At 41.3% G+C, this 23,492-nt stretch overlaps 1 protein-coding gene across 1 annotated transcript in view; it reads right to left on the bottom strand.

Moving 5' to 3' along the window:
* Positions 1 to 23,492, bottom strand: part of COL19A1 (collagen type XIX alpha 1 chain) — a 1,241,599-nt gene that overhangs the window by 572,488 nt on the left and 645,619 nt on the right. Inside the window, exon 18 of the mRNA XM_082249430.1 lies at positions 19,214 to 19,267. Coding sequence (XP_082105556.1) covers positions 19,214 to 19,267 — 54 coding nt within the window. The remainder of the gene's footprint in view (positions 1 to 19,213; positions 19,268 to 23,492) is intronic.

Here is a 23,492-nt window from a genome sequence, read left to right as displayed (position 1 = left end):
TCCCAGTCTGATGTGCCTCTGCCTGCTGCCCAGTCTGCTGTGCCTCTTCCAGCTGCCCAGTCTGATGTGCCTCTGCCTGCTGCCCAGCCTGATGTGCCTCTGCCCACTGCCCAACCTGATGTGCCTCTGCCTGCTGCCCAGCCTGATATGCCTCATCCCTCTGCCCAGCCTGATGTGCCTCTGCCTGCTGCCCAGTCTGATGCACCTCTTCCCGCTGCCCAGTCTGATGCACCTCTTCCTGCTGCCCAGTCTGATGTGCCTCTACCTGCTGCCCAGCCTCTGCCCACTGCCCAGCCTTATGTGCTTCTCCCTGATGCCCAGCCTGATGTGTCTCTGCCTGCTGCTCAGCCTGATGTGTCTCTGCCTGCTGCCCAGCCTGATGTGCCTCTGCCTGCTGCCTAGCCTGATGTGCCTCTGCCTGCTGCCAAGTCAGAGGTGCCTCTGCCTGCTGCCCTGCCTTATGTGCCTCTGCCTGCTGCCCAGCCTGATGTGCCTCTGCCTGCTGCCCAGCCTGATGTGCCTCTGCCTGCTGCCCAGCTTGATGTGCCTCTGCCTGCTGCCCAACCTGTTGTGCCTCTGCCTGCTGCCCAGCCTCTGCCTTCTGCCCAGACCTATGTGCCTCTGCCTGCTAGCCAGCCTGATGTGCCTCTGCCTGCTGCCCAGCCTGAATTGCCCCTGCCTGCTGCCCAGCCTGATGTGCCTATATCCATTGCCCAGTCTGATGTGCCTCTTCCTGCTGCCCAGTCTGATGTGCCTCTGCCTGCTGCCCACCTTGATGTGCCTCTGCCCACTGCCTAACCTGATGTGCCTCTGCCCACTTCCTAAAATGATGTGCCTCTACCCACTGCCCAGCCTCAGCCTGCTTCCCAGACTGATGTGCCTGCTGCCTAGCCTGATGTGCCTCTGCCTGCTGCCCAGCCTGATGTGCCTCTGCCTCCTGCCCAGCCTGATGTGCATCTGCCTGCTGCCCTGCCTGCTGTGCTTCTACCCCTGCCTGCTGTGCCTCTGCCTGATGATCCAATGCCTGCTGACCAGCCTGATGATCCGGCGCCTGCTGATCCGAGGCCTGCTGGCCAGCCTATTCATTCTGTGCCCCCGATGTCCAGCCCACCTCCAATGATCCCCTGACCAATGACCAGCCTGATTTTAATGATCCTCTACTAACCACCCAGCCAGGTTCTACTGACTTTGTGACTACTGCCTGGCTAGCTTTTATTGACTCTATGCATGCTGCTCAGCTGGATTGTCCTGCAAAGGGTAGGATTCCATTTGCTATTGGATCAGACACCTATGAGTCTTCGAGTACCTTGTATTGGTTACCTGTTTTGCCTGAGATTCTTTATTCAGTTGCCTCGGTTGGGTCCATTTTACGGTATGTCGCTCAGATGGCGCTAAAGTCTGGTGGTCCGGGCATACCCTTCACAACTTGTAGCTACAATTGCCTTCACGACCTGGGTAGTGGTGAGCGTTAGGGCAGTGTCAGAGTACCAATTGTACCATGCCGTGACCTAGATGTGATTGCCACAACTCCAGGTTGCATTAGGGAACCCGTGTCGGCTAACCAGTGCCTTGGGGAAACCTAGATGGCTGTTGATCTGCAGAGCAAATCCTGGAAACCAGGCAAGCTACACAGATGTAGCCTGACATTCCGGTCAGAGTTCCAGCATTGTCACATGACCCCAGTTCTAAGTTTGTGGATGACCCATAGTACCCCAGCTTTGCAATGCCTTTAGTCTTGAGGGATCAATGTCATATGTCTCTAACAATCTGGCCAACAGGATACCTAGCCAGTCACCAGACCCAAGCGGTGGGACACCTGGCTTATTGATGGATCCCGTTACATAATAAACAAGCAAAAAAATGGGGGAGCAAACCCTGAACATGTATATCTAAAGCCGGTGCAGCTATGAACCAAGCGATGGATCCCGGCAGCAGGGCATCTTATTTGGAACCCGGCACTCCTTTGGTCTATAAGACATTTTCCCTCTGGACATATGCAGCAACTGGGTATCTTTTGTGGACTCCGTCAGCCATGGCTGGTTGGAGCACCCGGAGGGTGCATTAGAGGGGTGGGGGGTTACTGTCAGGAAAGGGTCCCTTGCTGGTGGCACTGTGGTTCCCAGATCTATAGGCTGCAGTTCCGATGTCCACCAGCGGAATATATATATATATATATATATATATATATATATATATATATATATATATATTTTTTTTTTTTTTTTTTAGCAGAGACCCTAGAAAATAAAATGAGGGGTGCTGTATTATTTAATGTCACAATGTATTTGTGCAGCGTTTTTTCAAACGCAATTTTTTGGGAAACAAATACACAACAATTAATTTTTTTCACACAAACACTATATAATACTCATTTTTTTGTTAAAATTTTTAAAATATGATGTTACCCTGGGTAAATAGATACCAAACATGGCACACTTTAAATTTGCATACACCTTTACTAGTGACATTATAAAAGCCTTTACAGGTTACCAGTTACACAGGTGTCTGGAGCTAAAGTTATTGCTCTAACTGTGACATTTGCATTGATATCTCACATGTGTGGTGCGATCAACTTTTACATATACGTGCGCGACTTACATATGCATTCGTGTTTACACATAAGCATCAGGCGAGGGGGCGCTTTAAATTTTCTAATTATTATTTTTATTTATTTTATTCAAAACTTTTTCAAAACGTTATTGCTTTCACAAGGGATGAAGAATTAAGCAACCAATCCTTCCTGCGATTGACTGATTCATCCTTCCTGTGATCGACCAACAGATCCTTCCTTCTACCAATGCTTCTATCGATCAATTGTCTGATCCTTCTTTACTTTGATCCTTTCTGCAATTAATCGATCGTTCCTTCCTGCAATCAATCGACTATCCCTCCTGATTGATCGATCCTTCTTGCAATCAATCTTTCTTTTGATCCACCATTGCTTCCTGTGATCAATCGAATGATCTTTCCTGCCATCAATTGACCAACCTCTCCTGCAATAAAAATTGACTGATCCTTCCTGTGATTGATCAACAGGTCATTCCTGTGATCGATCGACCACTCCTTCCTGCGATCGCTCGACCATTCCTTCCTGCAATTGATCGATTGTTCCTTCCTGGGATTGACCAAACTGTCCTTACTTTGATCCTTCCTGCGATCGACCAGCCGATCCTTCCTGCAATTGACAGACCACTAGTCCTTTCTTTGACCAATCCTTCCTTGTTGTGATCTATCCTTCCTTCCTATCTTTGATCCTCCCTTCATATTTTTTTTTTTTTGCTAATAATTTTTTGCAATGTTATTAATCCTTTTCTATATAGTATAATAGCTGGTTGATCCTGTCTGTTCCTGTGTTTCTCTCAGTATTCTGACTTTCCATCATTCTGCTCTCTCTGCAGCGTCTGTATCTCCCTCTCTCTCCCTCCCTCCCTTTCTATTATTTCCATGGTCTGTATGAAATCCCTCCTCTCCCCTCCCCTCCCCTCCTGAAGCTAAACCAGCAGAGCAATGTGAACCCCTCCCCCCTCAGTCTCTCTGCTTGGGAGAATAACGTGAGAAAACCATGTGACTGCCCAATCTCATCTTCCAGACATAAAGAAGACCCCATTGTCCTCTGCAGTGACCTGAAAGTGAATAACTCAACATTAAGTTCATTATATGGACCAGCTAAGAATTTATATATGGTGATTATACCCCCCCCCCCACCCCTTAATCTCCTCTTCTCAAGACAGAACAAATTCCATTTAGCTAATCCTTCATTTTGTATACAAAAGAGGGTATGTCCTCTTCTGCTGTTCATACTCCCTTCCACTAAATAAACATTCATTGAAAAAAAGATTGCATATTTTTAGCAATTTTAAAATGTATCTTAACCTGAAGACTTACACAAAATACTTTATTGAATATAGTTCAGTAATGTCAAAATGTTTAATATTTTAAATGTTCTGTTTAAAATAAATAATATCCAAGGTGTATCCACAGTCACTTCCTTTTCTAGCGTGACAAGGCTAACTAAGTTCAGAGGCAGCATTGCAGTTCCTGCAAATGCCCAAATTAAGCTAAAAACAGCTGCCACCACATTTTGCTGCAGTCACTAAAGAAATATTGTAATGTTTAATCCATGCTGGAAAAATACATTTAAACAAATAATGTGATCCTGTTTTACTTACAGTGGTTTGCAAAACTAACAATTATTTTATAAAAGTTTAGATCTACTTTGAGACATTATTTGATTCATTGCTTTGGACAACACTTCTACTTTTGTTTCTAGCATTTTCCCATTCTATTCAAGCATTGATCCTTCTTAAACTTGGAAAATCTATATTTAAAAAGTAAAAAGCTGTTCAACATCTATTGGTGTCTTACTAGGTACATACAAAATGACATTGCTCATTATAGGAGTAAACTAAACTAGATTAAAAAATATATAACAGGACAACACATCAAACTCTCTGGAAAGTAATAGTCAATGACCCTTAATTCAATTTCAAAACTGATTATATATGCAATAAATGCGCACCAACCTTCAAATTCAATACCAAAAAATTTCCAAAGGAAGAAAACTATTTCCTAAACTCATTTATACTTGTTTATGGGATAATAATTGGTCAGTATGAAACAGATGTTTTAATGAAGTAGCAGTTTAATCTTTCCTTTGCTGTTGGTTGTACATGTTTTAATCCAGTGGTGCTTAAAGGCAATTTCCAGTTTCCGTGAAAACTTGGCTCCATGCAGAGGAGATTTAACAATGCGCACTTTACACTGAATTTACTTAAAGTATGTTTTTCATGCCTTCTAAACCTCAACATAAAGGCAGGCCAGCTTTGTTTCCATTCAAATGTCCCTACCATTGAGAAGATATTTATGTAATGTACATCATAACATTTTCCTATCAGCAGGGATTCTCTGAACTACTTTTTATATTATTATATAACTATTTATATTCTTAGCACTCATCTCACTGTCTGAGGTAAGATGTATGTTATGATTTATTTATCCACAGCCTTCCAGCTTACCTGGAACTGGAGCTCATGACCTCTAATACATAAGGCCTTACTCACACTAGGAAACTTTAGTTCTGATTATATGCAGCGTACTAAAGTAAGTGGCAATCATATACTTAAAAAAGGCACGATTATATGTTTATTATGGTTTAAACCCTCGTGCAAAACAGTACATGCATTTGTGATCAGTTTATTTTAAAATGAAAGCATTGTGACTGGTGTATACTTATGCAATACATATTGAATATTAAAGTTATTAAACTATGCCACCTGTAGTACTGGCACAGACGTTTACACCAATATCCCATCTCTGCAGACCTCCATTCATCTCAATGATAAACTAAGGTTTCCACAGGGCACACTGCAGCTCAAAAATACACACAACTGTATCCCTAGTTCACTAATCTGTAAACGTGGGTCCTAGGTAGATTCACAGATTTATGCTCTACAACCTGTACAAACTTGATAAAGAGCCAGACCAAGGAGATTCCAAGCCAAATCCATAGACAAAGGCTAGACAAGTTAGTAACTGCTTACATCTTACTACTTACAATGACACAAAAATGTCACTAATGACCACATGCATTCTGAGGTTACAGAATGTGCCACTAGCCCATCTTTCCCAGTGTACAATACAGTTGTTCTCCTGCATTACTTCTAGTGTGATGTGGAATGTTATTAATAAGCACACCAGAGTCAAGTGCAAGCATTGAAAGGTTGAAATTCATAGAAATAAAAAAGAGAAAAAGGGTTGGATAATATAATAGTTTTAGCCATTGATTCTGCATACCACAGAATAGTCAGCCACCATAAATGTAAGACCCTACCACAAAAGCCAATAATATGTTAGCTGTTCATTTAAAATATCTTTAAAAAGATACATATCATGCATCTATTGCTGTTGTCACTTTTTTTATGATGATGCTGCCAGCTCTACTAACATAATTAAAATTCTACCATCAGTGTTACATGTCGTCATTGCTTTAAGTGGTATCCACTGTAACAAGGTCACCATGCTGCAACAGCAATTAAAAAATAACTTTTTACATTTGTTTAAAAAAAAAAGTAACATCTACATATTTATTGGTGTTACTGCTCTACTCTCTGTGTTGGTGCTAACACTTCCAAAAACAAAAAGCTTTATTTTTTGTTTTAATTATCATTGCGTCAAGGAAAAGCTACAGTTACCAATATCCAATTACAAAACACACTAAGCTTCCCCCAAAGGGTTTAAAAAAAAAAAAAACATAAAAAAAAAAATCTAAATTCTTTGATATTTGCTATTCATTAAAGAAAGCACATTTTGTACTCCATCCATATAAATTGCAGGTGAACTGAATTCACACCGATTCGCTCATTACTCATCATGGTAATAAAAATAAATCACTGACATGAAAAGTTCTTGTCTGATATTGATATTAAGAGAACAACACTAATTATCTCACCCATGAACCTGTGAAGAATTTCACTTTTCTAATTCTTGTTTCTTGAATAACCTTTGCTTTTTGTACATTTTAGAGGAAGATAAACTAAAGGATTTGTAGTACTGTACAGCTTGCTTTTTTTGTTGCAGTACAGGATTATAAATCTTCATTTTGAGCTTCAGGATTTCAAAAACAGACTTGATAAAAGTTTTAGTTTTATAGTTAGGTAAATAACCTCATTTATACTTTAGATAGATGCTGTTTTACAAAGGAAAATATATTTAACATGTAGGTGAGAGCATTTTTCCCAGCCCCTCATATATTAAAAAATATGAGTTCTAACATTTTGCTATAATTACTTTTGCAAAATAATTTAAAATGCACCTTATACAGTACACTCAGCCACAACCCACCTTTTATTGGTCTCAGGAGCTATGACTAGTCTTACTTTATCATGCACAGGTCTATAATTCATTGAACAAATATGCCACAAAGACTCCCAGAGCTACAATGATCAATTTCATGATGGTTTGACTGTTTTCTTATTCAATTTTTTTTCTGCTAAGACAAAGATTTCCTGGTTGTATTTCTGCATTTATTGTGAGACAATTTGTAACTTGTTTCTATACTTGTACACTATTGTAATGCATAGTAGGAATATAAATTATGCATTACCCTTAAGAAAGTATCAGAAGAAATGGTTAAGAATAATGCATTTGTTTCGCTTTATGTTAGATTTTATTATTGCATAAATTGAATGTTGCTTTAAAAAACCCTGAGATCAAGACTCTGTGTTGTCTTGTGAAGCCAGGTACCTTGTCCAAAGTGCTTACATTTTGGGCTTCTTTACACCTGTGCTTGTATCAATATGTGTTATCATATACCACAACATGTTGTGTACATTACCATTCATTCTAAATAGCACCCCAATGCACATTTACATAGCAAAGAAATACACCTGCCTTTAAGCGCACCAAATGCCCTGGCTCAAAAGACTCAACCTTAGGGAGAAGATCAGCCAATCTGAACTTATATCATGCACATCTGCAGACTTTACTACATTGAAAAATAATGTTTTTCTTTCATTCAAATTGTATATTGAGTTTGGGTGCTGTCCACTTGCAAACTCTGGGCACCGCCATTAGAGTAAACCCTTTTACCCCTGCCCCCCTTTTAATCACCTGTTATATTTATATGATTTTGCTTTGAGTCATTATTATTTAAAAATAGTATGGCTATTTTTACTGCCTGATGTTATATTGATTCAATATTGAATACTCTTCCCAATACAGGATTTAACAAGCGGTGGTAGGGTAGGGTGGGTAGTGCCATTAAACATACTAATAATCCTTTCCTTTTCTTTCCTCATGTCATAAGGTGTTTGTCTGTTATGCGACAGCTGTTGTTGGGCTGCTCCTGCCCTTCATGGCTTACTGCTGGGATGATTCTACCTGTGAACACTAGGTGGCTCTGCATTTTCTTGGATTCTCTGTGGTCTGTAATTGAGAGGTCCTGTTTGGTGCTGTTGGGATCCTAAGCTGCACTGTGCATGTGCAAGGCATCCCTAGATGGTGATGTGGTAGGAGTGGGAGGTGCCCTTTTTGCATCCACGCCACGACACCTGGCGCGACGAGAGAGGTATATAGGAAGCGGTCCCCGGAGGCTGGCAGTGTGGGCTGGGGCCCCACGACAGGCACAATGATTTCACATTGATGGTAGGTCTTATAGACTTCGGTTGCAATGAGTGGATGCTGTATTCTGCTTGCGAAGTTACTAAGTCTCTTGCATTTCCTCTTGCTGTTTTCTAGTGCATTACTGTAAGCACTCTTAGTGTTCTTTTAACGGCCTGGTGGATTGGATTCCCTATTGATGGTTGCCTCAGAAAACCTCAAATTTTTTTGATGGGCTTCATTTAGACCATACTAAAGGTGTATATATATATATATATATATATATATATATATATATATATATAGAAAATGTTGTGTCTGTAGACAATGCGGATATAGGCATGACACTGCTATTTTTGTCCCTCCTGTAATGGCCAACCTGGTCTCTGCATTGGGGAATGTTTCCGTCGCTACCACACACATAGTGGAGTATTCGTATAGGGTACAGCACGGCACAGTCTAGGGCACACTTTCACACAGGGTTTCAAAAGATATTAGATGGCTATCACATTTTTAGAGACCCTAGCCTAGAATGTTTAAATGTTTTTTAAAGTTACAAAAAAATGTAAAAAAAACCCCAGGAGGTGCATTTGCAGAGGACGCCAAGATGGCTGCTTAGCTTTGGAGCTCCGCACCGCTCCGGTCCTCTAAGCCCCGCCACAGCCTTCAGAGCACTCATTCCTGACCTGCTCCACCACGGATCGACCTAGGAATACCCAGGAAATAATCTGATGTCCGGAGGCTGGCTCTGCCTGGCTCTGCCTGGCTCTGCCTGGCTCTGCCAGGAGAACTCTATCCAGTCAGCTGGATCACATCCCATGGCAGGCTGGCCTATCAAAGATGGCAGCCGCTACCACACGAGGCAAAGACGGCGATACAGAGGATTCCATTGCTGACCAAGACACCTCCAGCCCTGCAATAACTCCTATAACACATGTCACAGTGAGTAATCAGCCCCATGCTGCCCTTTCCCCAGCATCTACTAAATCACTGATTAGGAGGACATGTGAAGACCTTAACCAGACACCCATGAGTGACATTCTGGTTACCCCAGATGCATGCAAGAAGGGGGCCCACAACCCACATATCACCCCTACTGATTTCCCTTCCATGATAGCCGCTTTTTCCACAATGCTGTCCAGGGGTCTGGCCCAAACAGCTGCAAAGATCACCTCCTCTATTCATGCTGAACCGCAGCATTTGGGATCACGGATTAAAGTCATGGAAAAGAAGGCTGATCAATCTGTAGCCATAATTACTCAAAACATTTCCAGAAAACAGGACATCCAGGATCAGTTGGAAACTGCATTGTCCAAAATAGATGACCTTGAAAACCGTTCAAGACAATACAACTTCATAGTCAGAGGACTCCCTGAATCAGTGAAAGAAATTAACCATGCAATTTGCTCCTTCATCAAGCACTTAATCCCAGACATCCAAGAACACCATTTGGAATTGGACAGAGTGCAACCAATGCAATCTGACTGTCTACCGAGAGACATTATAGTTAAACCCCACTTTTACTCAACAACTTTACTGTTAAGGAACAGGTGATGAAATTGCCCAGGAATTCAGATGGGCTCAATATTCAGGCGTATCGGGTCCAGGTCTTTGCAGATCTCTCTCCCTTTACCATACAAAAATGTCGTTCTCTGTAACCCCTTCTTCAAGTTCTGGCTCAAAAGGACATAACATTCAGATGGACCTTTCCACTTCGCCTGAACTTCTCATATCGGAACAAGGCCCACAGCTTCTCATTATATTCAGAAGGTGAACGCCTGCTCCTACACCTGGGGCTGATTACCCAAGAGATCCCTCCTCCTTCCACCGCCAGGGGTTCCTCATCTGCCAAGAGGCATTCTCCTCCAAGTCCACTTTGGAAGAAACAACAACCTAAGAGGTCAAGGGACTCTCAACCTCCCTTAGGAAGTCATCTGGATTAAGGACAACTAGACCCTGTTCAGCACTTTTTGGAACTGATGTTTCAGACGGCCTTCCCCTCCCCACAATTTGTGCAAGTTTTTAGCACGAGCTTACATCTTTGTTTACTGGGGGACTCCTCCAAGGGGGGGGGGGGCAAGAGGGGTCTAGTAGTCCTATTCCCCAATGTTTGACAAGTTCAAAGTCTAATTTGTCTTGAAGTTTCCAAGGTTTTTCTTACACCTTCCTTTAGCTCTACTTGGGCATATTTGTTGTTATGATACAACTGGGATGTCATCCAAGGCGAACTCTGGTACTCACTATATTCACTGGATGCATTGCTCTACATAATACTATAATTGACCCTGTGCAGTTGCCTCCTTGATGCTCCCGGTGGGTAACAAAGAAATCTTCACTGTCTGATTTCTTGGCGACAACTGTTCAGGCCCTACTTCTTACATGTTTTAAGGAATAGTGCTCTGTTTATTTAAAGTTCATTATATTTTTAGGCGGGTTGACCGAAGTGGATACAATGCGCCTCCATCTCCTGCTGATGGGTTTATGTTTTACTCTCAGTGGCATATTGATGTTCCCTACTTTCTGGGGATATCAGCATTCTCAGGTTTTTTGGTTGGAAGTGGCTGGACCCTTCCTCACCTAGGTGAGTTACTGGGTTTTTGGTTTGATTGTCTCTCTAATTGTTGTTTTGTATTCTTTTGCTTCCCCTTCTCTGCCTCTTTTCTTTTTCTTTTTCTTTCTCTAACCTCTCTCTTTCTTATGGTCTGCCTGGAACTCCTCTCACATCAATTCGCAGGATTGAGACTTTGGAAAGGATATGGATGCACTGCACGACAGGGCGGCCTGTCCTCAGTGGGTGAGATTTTTTTCTATTTTGAGTTAACCAAACCTCTGATCCATGCCTAATTCTAAACCTTCCAATACGATCATGCAGATTATATCCCACAATGTACAGGGTCCTAATTCCCCGGTATGGTGGAAATTGTTCAATTTATATCATACCCTAAAGACAGATGTTATTCTCCTACAGGAAACTAATTTTCCAATCTCCTACAACCCCTTCTTCCTTCACCAGAGCTTCCCCCAATTTACCTAGCTAATGCCACAAACAAGACATGTGGAGTAGCAATTTGCTTTCCCAAACATTTACATTTCTCCCCTTCCAAAATACTAAGGGACCCAGAAGGTCTTTACCTGTTGGTAGTGGGTACAATCGATGGAAAAATGTATATATTTGTATCCTATTACACCCCAAATAAAGGCCAAGCGGGATTTTTAGTATCCATGACAAATACATTGAAGCCCTATTTACAGGGCACCATCATTTTTGGACTCCAAGATAGCATTTGATCTCTCTTTGGATACATCAAGTAAGGGGACCCCAAAATCAAAACATCCCCCCCAGACAAAACCTTTAAATAGCAAAGGTTCTACACGCCCTTGGCATGATAGGTATCTGGAGGGAATTAAATCCCCATGTCAGGGACTACAAACACTTCTCAACCCCACATAATATGTATGCCAGGATTGACCATATTTTCATCAGATCTTCCTCTATTCCCCTAACCATAACATCTAAAATCCAAGACACACCCCTATCAGACAACTCTATGCTGCCACTTTCCCTCTGACGCTCTTTAACCACTTGCCTACAGTGCACTTTCACCCCCTTCCTGCCCAGGCCAATTTTCAGCTTTCAGCACTCTCACACTTTGAATGACAATTGCGCAGTCATGCTACACTGTACCCATATGACATTTTTATCATTTTTTTTCACACAAATAGAGCTTTCTTTTGGTGGTTTTAATCACCTCTGGGTTTTTAATTTCTTACAAAAAAAAAATGAAAAAAGTCAGAAAATTTTGAAGTTTTCTTATTTTCTGTGAGTAAAAAATAAAATTTTATTTAAAATAAATACATTTTTCTCCTTCACTGATGTGCAGTGATGAGGCAGCACTGATGGGCACTGATGAGGTGGCACTTATGAGAACTGATGAGGTGGCACTTATGGGCACTGATGAGGTGGCACTGATGAGGAGGTACTAATATGCCGCACTGATGAGCACTGATAGGTGGTACTGATAGGCGGCACTGATGAGCACTGATAGGCAGCACTGATGAGCACTGAGAGGTGGCACTGATGGGCACTGAGAGGTGGAACTGATGGGCACTGAGAGGTGGCACTGACGGGCGGCACTGATGGGCACTGAGAGGCGGCACTGATGGACACTGATGGGTGGCACTGATGGACACTGACGGGTGGCACTGACAAGCACTGATGGGCGGCACTGATGAGCAGCACCATCAGTGCCCACACTCAGTGCCCATAGTGCTGCCAGTCAGTGCTCATCAGTGCCTAGATGAGCAGGCACTGATGGGCACTGACTGGCAGCACTATGGGCACTGATTGTGGGCACTGATGGGGGGCACTGATGGCGGGCACTGTGGGCACTGATGGTGGGTAGTTATAGCAGTTTATTTCCCTCTTGTGTAATCAAGGCACTGGTGATCAGTGACCTGATTACATTTCTCTGTGTTCCCTATGAGGAGGAGCCGCTGATCGGCTCTCCTCGGCTCACACACTGACAGTGTGAGCCGAGGAGAGCCGAATAACGGCACTTCCTCATTTACATGTGACCAGCTGTGATTGGACACGGCCGATCACATGGGTAAAGAGTCATGTCATTGACTCTTTACCGAGATCGGGATCGCACCGTGTCCTAGCAACACGGCGCGGTCACGATCGCCGCTCCGCAGAGGCTGTTCTGGTGCGCCGTCATATGACGGTGCCCCAGGATAATAGGTACACCGCTCCGCCGTCATTTGACGGCGGGCGGGTAGTAAGCGTTTAAGGGATGAAGGCCCATCGAAATGGAGTTTTAATGAAGCCCTCCTGAGTGACCCAATACAACGTACAATCCTAAAAAAAAGCTCTTCAGAAATATTTTACAGACAATGACAATAACAGCGTTTCACCAATAACACTTTGGGCAGCCCACAAAGCAGTGCTGAGAGGGAAACTCATTCAGATTTCTTCCCAACTGAAATGTGAATGCAGAGCTGAAATCCAGAAACTGAATGAGGAATTCCTTCAAATGAGCAAATGTCACAAAAGTAACCTTACCCCTGTCTCAGCTAGATTCAGCCAAGGTGAAATTAAATCTAGCACTGACTACAGCAGCAGAAAAGCACATTAGATGGACTGGTACTAAATTCTACTCACAGAAGATAGGTTTTAAATTGGCAAAAAAACTATGCCCAAGACCTCATACCTTGTCCTTCCCCAGAATTTGCACTTCATCAGGGAACTTGACCCAAAACCCTATCTGTATCATAGAAACCTTTCAAACTTTCTAATACAATTTGTATGACTTGCAATTCTCTGCTGCCCCACAAGACTTTCCTTAGGGATCTTCACTTACCCAAAATCACACAGTCCCATGGGGAACTCCTCGATAAATCTTTCACACTAGAGGAGATATAGGAGTCCAAAAAATCTCTCAGACCAGGCGCAGGGCCTGGGCTTGACAGTTTTTCGGTCCCATATTATAAGAAATTTGGCCCCTTCTTATCCCCCTAAATGGCTCGAATTCTTAACTCCCTTCAAGATGGAAACCCCACGGAGAGTGATTTAAACTCAGCATATATCTCTGTTATTCCCACAATCCCAAAATCGGGGAAAAATGTAAGTGATGTTAGTAACTATTGTCCAATACAACCTATTAAGAACGACCTTAAACTTATGATGAAGATTCTTGCATCAAGACTGTCAAGCTATATAGCTAATGATTAGGGATGGCCTACGTGTTCGTGTCGAACCTAAGTTCGTCTCGAACACAGCCTGTTTGCCCGTTCTCCGAATGGTGAACAAATGGGCTTCTTCACAGGAACATTGAGTTCATGCATCCGTAATGCATTACGCACTAGCAGTGCATTATGTGATTGGCCAAAGCATGGACTCTGGCCTCCATGCTTTGGCCAATCAAATCATCTGTACCATGATTGAGCAAAGGTAGGTGCCTTTAGCCAATCATGGCTCAGTGGCGGCTGCCATGCACTGTGTGTAGGGCGAGATAGAAGTTAGTTAGTTAGGCAGGGAGAGTGTGTTCAGCCTGAGCAGGCTTAATGGTGGCGTAGGTGATAGAATACCAGGCTTGCAAGTGAGAGGTTGTGGGTTTGAATCCTTTGGCCAGTGGGTGATTTATAAGTGGAATTCCTTCAGGGAGAGTGTAGTGAGTTTAACAGATAGTATAGTTAGTTAAGAATACTTTGCTGGCAGGGAGATAGATTTTTGCTTTATACAGTTTATTGAGATCAGATAGTACAATTTATACCACAAAGTTTATACACACACACACACACGCACACACGCACACACGCACACACGCACTTCAGTTTATATCAGTTTATGTCAGTATTGCTGAAAAAAACGGTGTGGGGTCCCCCCTGAAATATACCAGACCCAGGCACACAGCCTGGCTGGCCAGGATGGGGGTGGGGGTGAGCGAGCGCCCTCCCCCTCCTAAACCATACCAGGCCACAAGCCCTCAACATGGGGGGTGGGTGCTTTGGGGCAGGGCGGCTCTGCTCCCTCACCCCAAAGCACCTTGCCCCCATGTTGATGGGGACAGGGGTCTCTTCCCAACAACCATGGGCTGTGGTTGTGGGGGTCTTCGGGGGGAGGCTTATCGGAATCTGGAAGCCCCCTTTAACAAGGGGGCCCCCAGATCCCGCCCCCCTTTGTGATTGGATATCGGGTACATCGTACCCCTACCCATTCATCAAAAAAGTGTACAAAAAAAAAATAAAGACAAAAGCCAGTTGTGGACAAGTCCTTTATTAAAAAGTAAAAATAAAAAAATAGTATCCCCCCGATGATCACGTCGCCCGCCCGGCCGCAACCGAAAAATAGAAAAAAAAAGGCATTTAAGCCTTTAAATTAGGACTTTTGATTTTTCATGTTCATGTCCCATAGGCTTTATTGGAGTTTGCATGTTCGCTAGAACATTTCCCCTGTTCTAGATGTTCTGGTGTGAACTGAACAGGGGGGTGTCCGGCTCATTAGTAATGATATTCACAAGGACCAGGTGGGTTTCATCCCTGGGAGGCAGGGCTCAGACCAAGTTAGGAGAGCCATAGATATAATTTCATTGCTACACTCCCACTGGGATGGGGGCGCCCCATAGGAAGGCTTTCTTTTGTTCATTGACCTCCAGAAAGCCTTTGATTCAGTTTATTAGCCCTACCTATTTGAAAAACTAGGAAGATGGGGTTTGGAGAATGCAGCTGGTGTTTCCATCAGCTGACTATAGAGCTGATCGTAGAGCAGAATGGCTCCAATCATTTCATGGCTTAAGATATCGGAAGCTACAAGCATTTTATCGCTTCAGTTTCACTGAATATAAACAGCGCCATTTTTAACTTTGGAAAGCATCTTATCACACCGATCTTGGTGCGGTCAGAGGTTTTAAGGGCAGAGGAGAGATCTATAGTCTAACAGACCCCAATTTTTTCAAAAAAAGAGTACCTGTCACTACTTAAAATGAAAGGGAAAGTGTAAAAATAAAATAAAAAGCAAAATAAAAAATAAAAATAAAAGCATCCCTGTCCCCCCGTGTTTGCAAAGGCGAACGCAAGCATCAATTTTGTGTCATATGTAAACAGCAATTGCACCATGCATGTGAGGTATCACCATGAATGTCAGATCAAGGGCAGCAATCCTAACAGTAGACCTTCTCTTTAAATCTAAAGTGGTAAACTGTAAAGGCTTTTAAAATTTACATCGTTCGTAACCGCTGCACGGGTGTGTGCTGTTTGGTATATATGTATTCGGCATAATACCACCTTTCATATCTTACCAAACAATTAGGCAATATATTGTGTAATTGTGCCTTAAGTTTCAAAAAAGTGTTTTTTTGTTTTTTTTCAAAAAAATTGCGTTTGGAAAATATCTGCGCAAATATTGTGTGACAAAAAAATTGCAACACCCACCATTTTATTCTGTAGGGCCTCTGCTTTAAAAAAATGTAATCAAAAAGTGTCAGAAAAGGCTTGGTCTTCAAGCGGTTAGAAGAGTGGGTGATGTGTGGCATAAGCTTCTAATATTGGCAAAAGATGCCAGGACAAACAGCTCCCAAATTACCCCTTTTTGGAAAGTAGACACCTACGCTATTTGCTGAGAGGCATGTTGAGTCCATAAAATATTTTATATGTTGCCACAAGTTTCGGGAATATGACAATTTTTTTTTTTTTTTATACAAAGTTGTCACTAAATTATATATTGCTCACACATGCCATGGGTATATGTGGAATTTCATCCCAAAATACATTCTGCTGCTTCTCCTGAGTACAGGGATACCACATGTGTGAGACTTTTTGGGAGCCTAACCGTGACCCCGAAAACCAATCACCTGCAGGCTTTCTAAGGGCATAAGTTGTTGATTTCACTCCTCACTACCTATCACAGTTTCGGAGGCCATGAAATGCCAAGATAGCCCAAGCCCCCCCCTCCCCCTCCCCCCAAATGACCTTTTTTCAGAAAGTAAAGGTATTCAATAAAAAAATCAAATAATCAATCAAACAATTTACAACCTTAGAAAGCCTGAAGGCAGTAATTGGTTTTCGGGGTCCTGTACGCGGCTAGACTGCCAAAAAGTCTAACACATGGGATATCCACCTACTCAGGAGAAGCAGCAGAACATATTTTGGGGTGTAATTTCAAATATATTCATTGCATTTTTAAACAATATATCATTTAAGTGACAACTTTGTGCATACAAAAAAAATGGTGTAATTTTTCCAAAACTTGTGGTAAAATATCAAATATTCCATGGACTCAACATGCCTCTCAGCAAATAGCTTAGGGTGTCTATTTTCTGAAAAGGGTAATTTAGGAGGGGGGGGGGGGGTTGTGCTGTCTTGGCATTTCATGGCCTCTGAAAGTGTGATAAGTAGTGAGGAGTGAAATCAACAATTACACCCTGAGAAATCCTGAAGGTGGTGATTGCTTTTAGGTGTCCTGTACCCGGCTAGACTGCCAAAAAGTCTCACACATTATGTATCCCCATACTCAGGAGAAGCAGCAGGGTGTAATTGCACATCTACCCATGGCATGTGTGAGCAATATATTATTTCAATGACAACTTGGTGTAAAACAACCATTTTTGTCATTTTTCAAACACTTGTGACAAAAAAATGTAATATTCAATGGGTTCAACATGCCTCTCAGAAAATTCCTTGGGGTGTCTACTTTAAGAAAATGGATAATTGGGGGGGGGGGGGGGTTGTACTGCCCTGACATTTTAGCACTTTAAGAAATGAGATAAGTAGTCAAACAGTAAAAGCTGCGTAAATTCCAGTATATACAACATAATTTGTAGACGCTATAACTTTTGAGCAAACCAATAACTATACGCGTACTAAGATTTTTTTATCAAAGACATGCAGCAAAATACATGTTGTCTTAAATGTATGACAAAAATTGAGTTTATTGGAAATTTTTTATAACAAAGTTTTTTTTAATTTATATTGCAAAAAATAAAAACCCCAGTGGTGATCAAATCTGTATTTGTGGAAAAAAAGGACATACATTTTGTTTGGGTACAGCATTGCTTGACTGCACAATTACCAGTTAAATTCACGCAGTGCCAAATTGCAAAAAATGGCCTGGCCATTAAGGGGGCAAAATCTTCCAGCCCTTAAGTGGTTAAAATGCTAATGTTTTGATTAAAAAACCTATAAAATACAGAAAAAATACAAAAATATCTCAATACTCATACCAGCTAGTCAGCAAAAAATAATTATACATTGCTTTACCAATTTGAGTTCAAAACAGAATTTTTGTTGTAATCATTTGCAAATATACAGTATGTGGAAACCACGCTGCCCCATCAAGAGGTATGGTCCCTAACTCTAATCTAGTAGAACTACTATTATTGGACATATATAGTACTGAATAAATTAAGAACAAGTATTCCAGGAGCTAGTCTGCTGCTCCCTAAAGGCACAGGGGCACAACAAAGGCCCAGCACAGAATAATGGCAACTAAAGACCTCCAGTGTCTCAAATACTGGACTTCTGGTGTTTCACTTTAAGGAGGAATGGGCTGCCTCCAGGCACACCTCAATTTATTATTTGCTGCTATATTTGCACAAATATGAAAGCTTTATTACACTAGAGTTAGGGATCACATTGCACAGAGGGACCTTGAGGCAGTGTGGCTTCTATATATATTTTTGAAAATGTATTGTTTGCAATGCAACAAAAGCCTCAGTTTTAATTCATATTGTTAGAACAGTGAATATGTTAACCTAACACTTCATATTCCTGATATGTGTCTGTTTTACTATGTACGTGTGTTAAAAAGTAGCCTGATCTCTTTGTATTTCTTCTTTTGTGTGAAATCCCTGGTGATCCTGGCATGAGAGCACGTTCATCTCAGCATGCTCATTTTATTGCTGTGCTGGAAGAACAATCTGCCTATCTTCCAGTGGCCAAGACTACTGCTGACAGTCCTCCCCACACTGGGGAAGATCAGTGTGCTACTGTTTTTTCTCCACCTCTCCAAGCCCATTATGCAGCTGAGAACAGAGGTTAGGTGATCACATAAAAAACGAAAGAAAAATGTATTGATGATGATGATGATGATGATATATATATATATATATATATATATATATATATATATATATATATATACACACACACACACACACACAAATGTTTTGCCTTTCATCTCTCTTTTATGCTGAATGGGTTGTTTTACAGGATGAGGGTTCATTTTTACTTTAAAAAGCTTTTTGCTTTATGGACTTGGCTATAACATTGTTTTCTGTGCATTGGAGTTTACTTTGCACAAAGTTACAAGCACCCTGTATATATCAAAGCAGCCTGTATGATCATTACAGAGAATGTCATATCACAAGCCAATACAGAAAAGGATACTGTGAAAAGAATATACACAGATAATTGAAAATGGTACCATCTAATCAAAAGGGACTGAACAGACCCTATTGTCATTCATTTTCTCAATAAATCCTGTGCTGAAATTAGAGCCTTTTCAAATTGCAGAGTGTTCTCTTCATATCTCTCAGCGGAAATACATTGAAATAAAATAACACCAAATATACTGCATCCAGCTGTCAGCAGTGATAGGATCACACAAAAGCTATATACTTACAGGAGGTCCAGGTGGACCATCTTTGCCAGGGGACCCTGGTTTCCCTCTTCTACCCTAGAAAATAAAACATTTAATTGTAATTTGTGCTTTGGAACAGCCATGAATAAATGCAATTAAAAAAAAAATCATACTGCTTATTTAGAAGCTCATAAAAAGATTCCAGCAGTGGCGTTTATGTGATTGAGGTTGATTGTGACATCAATCAGTTCTAATAGCATCTAGACAGCTTTTGATCACTATACTTAACAATGAATATGAATCAAAGAAAGGTAAATTGACATAGCATTTCCGGTTGTCTTTCCAACACATAATATGTATTGATTTAGCTTCAATATAATAGTAACAGCATATTGATAATGATCAAAGAAAAAATCATTGGTCAAAACTGTCATTGCTACTAATAATAACGGCGTTAAAGATGCCAGTTTAAAATACAGTTATCTAATTTAATGTGCATTCAGTCTCAATTAAACTGGGCCTAATGATACTACTGAAGTGAAATAAATATTTCTTGGTTATTGATGATTGTTGAACTACAGTCATCCATCACTAGCACAGACCCAGCAGCACCTGACTTGGGAAGCTCAGCAAATCCACCAGAAGCTTTGATCAGAGAGCAGACACCGTCTAGAAAATCTTACAGATGATGCCTCATTACTTGTCAAACCAATGGTTAACAAAGGTGGCTACATTATTAGTGAGCTGTGGCTTGTGTGAATTCATCAGCCTCTAGCAGGCTTGAGTGCAGAAAGTTCTCATTTATTTTCAGATTTCGTTTTTTTAGACACATAATTAAAAGTACTATGTTTTAAACTGTTCTATTTCTACAAAAAAAGTCATGCTATTACTATTCTGTTTAATATTTCTTAAAAAGGGATAAGAATGCTATTGTCATTAATCAGATTATATGATTATGTTCTTGGACACATATTTGTCAGTAGTATGACTATACATATAAAGATAGGTTTAGTATGTTTAACTTTATACAACACTGCTGCTATTGCAATTATAGCCCAGCGAAGATGAATTTTTATTAACTAAGGACGTTTTAAGTAAAACCAGTTTTATTAAAGAAAACATGATTTGTTAAAGCTGTGCTGCCTGTACAGACAGGCTAAAAGAAAACTCTAGTCTCCAGCATTGTTTGTCTACCTGCAGGGAATCTTTTCCCACAACTGTTTTACTATGTCTTCTTCTGCATTGTGTCTGTGTGGAGGTGATCATCTTGGCAGAACATCAGAACCTCTAGCCATAGAACAGTGAGCATCACAGTAGTGACATCACCCCCCCCCCCCCCAAATCTCCTGAGGCTAGCATTCAAAGGTAGCAGTGCATTAGAACTTACATTGCTGATATACAGTTATGATACTATAGTCACAGTCATTTACCATGAAATGCACTGATGTTTTTAAGTGGAAATTGAAGAAAAAGTTTAGATTTTCGGGACATTGCTTATACACAATTTGGGTGGAAGAAAAGTCTAATATTACCTATTCTTAAAAACATCCTCTCCCCCTACCTGTCATACATACCTTGTATAAAATAAGATCTGTATGTTAACCTTTTTTTTAATCTGGTCCAGTCATGGGACCCTGTAGCTCTGGCTCCCCTTTGTAAGGGAGTGCTCAACAACATCTGTGAAGTCTGTGAGATCTGACATCCACATAGGCTCCCATGGAGCAGCCATTGTCGGCACTCCCTCTTCCCCTTTGCAGTAACCACTCACTGACACAGCGGAGCAGAAGCTTCAGAATCACATGACCAGACCAGATTAAAAAGAGGTAAGTGCACAGATGTTTTCACATGTGCAGTTTTCCTTCACTTTGGTGGTTTTAAAGGCTTAAGGTTTTTTGCATGCATGCATTCTATGCAAAAAGGTACAAAAAACTTTGTGTGTGCAGGAGCCCCCCTAATACTTATCTAAACCCCATCACAATCCAGTGATATTCAAGAGAGACTCAGCTCTCCGGGGACTCTCCCTCCTCATTGGCTGAGATAGCAGGGGGAGTCATTGGCTCTTGCTGCTGTCAATCACAGCTAGCGAGGCAATGAGAAGAAAGGGGGGGTGGGGTGGGGCAGGGCAGAGCCTGGCTCTGTGTCTGAAAGGACATGCAGAGCTCTGGCTTGGGAGTGAGCCTGCATGGGTGTCCCCACAGCAAGCTGTTTGCTCTGAGCACACTTGGCAGGAGGGAGGAGTAAGAAAAGCAGGTGGGATACCGAAGAAGAGGAGGATCATGTTAGTTTTTTTTTAAAAAAAAAACATGCCTTTAATATTACTTTAACATAATATAGCAAATCTTCACTTTTTGTGTTCAGCTCCACCTTAAAACACATTAGGGTATTGGTGTACAACCAAGAAAGAAACCCTGCATCTTAAAGCATTTGTTACCCTAAAAAATGATTACTGTTCCTTTAAAGCATGGAATACAGCACAGTGCTTGTGCCGTGTAATTAGCCCCTTCTATCACCTGATATACCCGGCTGATTCTGCCTGGTTCTGCCCCCCCCCCCCGTGAACTGACCACAGGTTATCATGGCTGCTGAGCCCTAACACCGTGGTCAGTTTACATGACTTCTTTCTCCCCCCCCCCCCCCCGGCTGACGTCAGTGGGAGTTCTCAGCCCTGTCCGCTGGAGATGTCAGACAGGGAGAGAAGAGAGTCTGGAGTCACGTGAGCGCTGGGAGGCACTGTAAAAACAGGTAGAAATCGGCTTTTCTTTTTTTTTTATAAAGCACAAAACACCAGGACACAGGTTGTTATTTAACAGAGGGGATGGTGCAAGATCAGATAGTGGCTTAACAACCACTTCAAGAACAACCATGGTATTTCTGAAAAAATATAAAACCCTCCAGCTTTGAAAAAACTATGGTATATCAGATAATGTAAAAAAAAATGACATACACTTAAATAACAGCTGGCAAAGTGCAATAACCCAAAGCAGCCAATTATCATTCACCTTATTTTAAAATCACTGCTCTAAACTGAAAAAATGCAAACATTTGTTAAACTGTTACAGGTGACATTATAAAACATTTAAGAGGTTCAGGGATTTCAATGTTTTAAATCAATGGTACAAATGCTATGAAATCATCAAGCAAGCTCACTGGCTCTCAAAACACACAGGCCTCCCAAAATGGACACTCAAAAGCAACTCAAAGTATACAAATGGGTGCTAAACCACAAAGTGAAAAAGTCCAAATTGCCTTTCACTGTTCATAATACTGTCACATAAAAGCATCCAATGCATCTTGGGGTCAACAAAGCATCCAACCACATTAGGACTTAGAAGATAAGGACTGGAAAAAGGACTAGAATGGACTCAAAGGCAATGATAACCAAGTGGAAATACATTTGATATGGTGAAAAACCTCCTTCAGAATTGGAACTATATTCAGTCCTAATTCCTTTCTACTAAGCCCTGATGATAGGGGAGTTTTGTTGCCCCAGAAACATGTTTCCATTTTTTTTTTTTTTTTATGTAACAATATTATGAGCATTTACAATACCTTGAACTCTTTCACCTTTTGTGTACTTTGGATTACAGGTGACATCATGCTCTGCAAATATTCATATATGAAAAATTAGAATTGTTTCTACTGCATGACAGTATTACATCTACACTAAATTATTCACTTCATTATTACTATCCATATAATCAGGAACAAGCATCATTACATACACAGTGACATGGGCTACAGAACACCTGTAATGTTACATTATGTTAGACTGCGGAAAATTCTGTAATCATGACATATAAAAATGCATATAATTTGCATTCTTTTTGTAGAATTTAGTATAACAGAGCAGATGTGTCAGATGTAATTTGAAAAATAATACATATACCCACTAGCTAACATCTTGCAATTTGGTGTCCCCATATAAGTTTTAGAAGTAAGAACTCTACATTATTATTTTAGAGAGAAGCTATTATCTTCACACTGAGCATCAAAAGTAACTACCTGCCGTCAGAGCGTCCACCCTTTCTTAGATGCAAACTGCTTTCCAGAAGCACCAGAGAGAGCAGTTCAGTGACAGGAAAGGGACAAATCGGAGACAAATTACATATGTTCAGCAATGCTCCTGGCGTTATCACTTACTTGTTCAAGCCATTAAAATGAAAAGAACACCGTGGTATTATGCAACATGTTATGCAGGAATCCTGCTATACAGTTTTATCAGCAATCTACCGATATCCATTTACACAGACGATGCTGTAAACAGCAGAAGATTATATCAGTCTGGTACTCTATGTATGCAAGGGGTAAGAGATACAAATGT

Source organism: Pelophylax lessonae, assembly GCF_965119305.1.
Source record: "Pelophylax lessonae genome assembly, chromosome: 3".
NCBI lineage: Eukaryota > Metazoa > Chordata > Amphibia > Anura > Ranidae > Pelophylax > Pelophylax lessonae.
Note: the sequence above shows the minus strand (reverse complement) of the source record. Positions and strands in the feature narration are given on the sequence as shown.